Consider the following 1,826-nt stretch of genomic DNA (forward strand, 5'->3'; position numbering starts at 1 on the left):
ACGCACCCCCAGATGTACAGACACACCGCGCCGCCGCACAGAATCAACCCAGCTCTCCAGACAGCCCCCGGGCCTGTAGCCAGCAGCAGCAGCGGGGCCTCAGACACGGCGAGCCACGCAGCAGCAGCAGCAGCACCAGCAGCAGCAGCAGTTGCTGGCGGCGACGAGCGGAGACACGCGGAAATAAAAGATAACGCAAATAATGCTGTCTAAACTTCTCTTCAAATCGAAACAGAAACCCTAAACAGCGACGAACGCACGCGCAGCAGCAGCAGCAAACCGCCAACAGCCCGCGCTGCAGCAGCACCGCACGCCTGGAGCACCAGCAGACACACCAGGGCCCCGCAGCCGAACCCACTGCAGCAGCAGCAGCAGCTAGCTCTTGCTACTCTCCCGGCCCAAAAACTTCATTCCCACTATAGAAACTTCCATCTAAACCCATTTCCACTCAGAAATAACCCTAAACCCTAAACCCTAAACCCTAAACCCTACCGCCGCCGAATGCCAGACCCAAACTCGTACGGAGCCCCTGGCCCGCATGCCACCTTCTGCCACTCCTCAAAAGTTCGCAGCTTATTTGCCAGCAGCAATTAAACAGCCGCCAGCAGCAGCAGCGCAACTGCAGCAGCAACACGCGCAGAAAACCTGCACAGGAGCGGCGGCAGCAGCAGCAGCGGCAGCACTAGCGAAGCCGCCAAAGCAGCAGAACCTGCTGCGGCCGCACAACCAGCACCATCAGCCCTTAGCCATCTCAACAGCAGCAACAGCAACAGCAGCAGCAGCAGCAGCAGCATGTGATGTCAGAGCTGGCCCCACGGCCTCACTCTCCGTGTCTGCTGTTTGTGGCCCTGGGCACTTGGGGAGATTTCTTGCCAGTCTTTGCAGCAGCAGCAAATGCAGCACTTCTGCTGCTAGAGGGGGCCCCCCAACAGGGTACCCAGAGTCCTCGGGGCCCCCCGGGGGGCACCCCATGGGGCCCCCGGGGAGGCCTCCCGGGGGGCCCCCAGAGGCCCCCCAGTGGCCACGAGGGCTCCCTTGGCTCGGGGGCCCCTGGGGCCCTTAGAAGCCCTGGGGGCCCCGTTGGCTTTCAGAGGCCAGGGGTCCCTGGGGGCCCCCTCACCCCAGGGGCCCCAGGGGCCCCAAGGGCCCCCGCGGGCCCCCACATCTCAGGGGCCTCTGGCTCCCCTGGGGGCCCCCACAGCTCTGGGGTCCCTGAGAACCCTGGGGCCCCTGGGGCCCCTGGGGGCCCCCAGAGTCCTGGGGTCCCTGGGGCCCCCTGCATGCGTGGGGCCCCTGGGGAGAAGGGGGCCCCCCAGGGGGCCCCTGGGGGCCCCCTGGGGGCCCCCCTGGCTTCATCTGAGCAGCTGGAGGGGGGCCCCCAGGTGGGGACTGATGGGGTTGGGGGCCCCCCTTGGGTACTTGTTGCTGCTCCCAAATGCTGGGTCAAACAAATTGAAGATGAGGCGGAGCTGCGGGGTCTACGCAGAGCTGCTGCTGCACCTGCAGCAGCAGCAGCAGCAGAAGCAGCAGAAGCAGCAGAAGCAGCAGCAGCGTGCCCGGAGATTTGGTTCCCTTGGGGAGAAAAGATGGAGCTGCTGCGCCTGTTTGAGGGCCTTCGGCTGTTCCTGCTGCCTCTCCCGTGCCTGCCGGTTTATCCGTCTGCTGCTGCTGCTGCTGCTGCTGCTGAGAGCTGCCACATGGAAGAAGCTGCGGTGCTGGTCTCTCTTTTTCGGGGAGAGGCTGAGCTCAGCCTACCGCAGCAGCAGCAGCAGCAGCAGCACAGCCAGGCACTGCAACAGCAGCAGCAGCAGCGGCAGCAGTGGCGG

At 65.0% G+C, this 1,826-nt stretch overlaps 1 protein-coding gene across 1 annotated transcript in view; it reads left to right on the forward strand.

Moving 5' to 3' along the window:
- Window positions 1-797: 797 nt before the first annotated feature.
- Window positions 798-1,826, forward strand: part of ETH_00039265 (uncharacterized protein) — a gene marked incomplete at both ends in the record, with an annotated part of 4,408 nt that continues 3,379 nt past the window's right edge. Inside the window, one exon of the mRNA XM_013374175.1 lies at window positions 798-1,819. Coding sequence (XP_013229629.1) covers window positions 798-1,819 — 1,022 coding nt within the window. The remainder of the gene's footprint in view (window positions 1,820-1,826) is intronic.

This window comes from Eimeria tenella, genomic scaffold (assembly GCF_000499545.2).
Source record: "Eimeria tenella Houghton genomic scaffold, Eth_scaff1995, whole genome shotgun sequence".
NCBI classification, from domain to species: Eukaryota; Apicomplexa; class Conoidasida; order Eucoccidiorida; family Eimeriidae; genus Eimeria; species Eimeria tenella.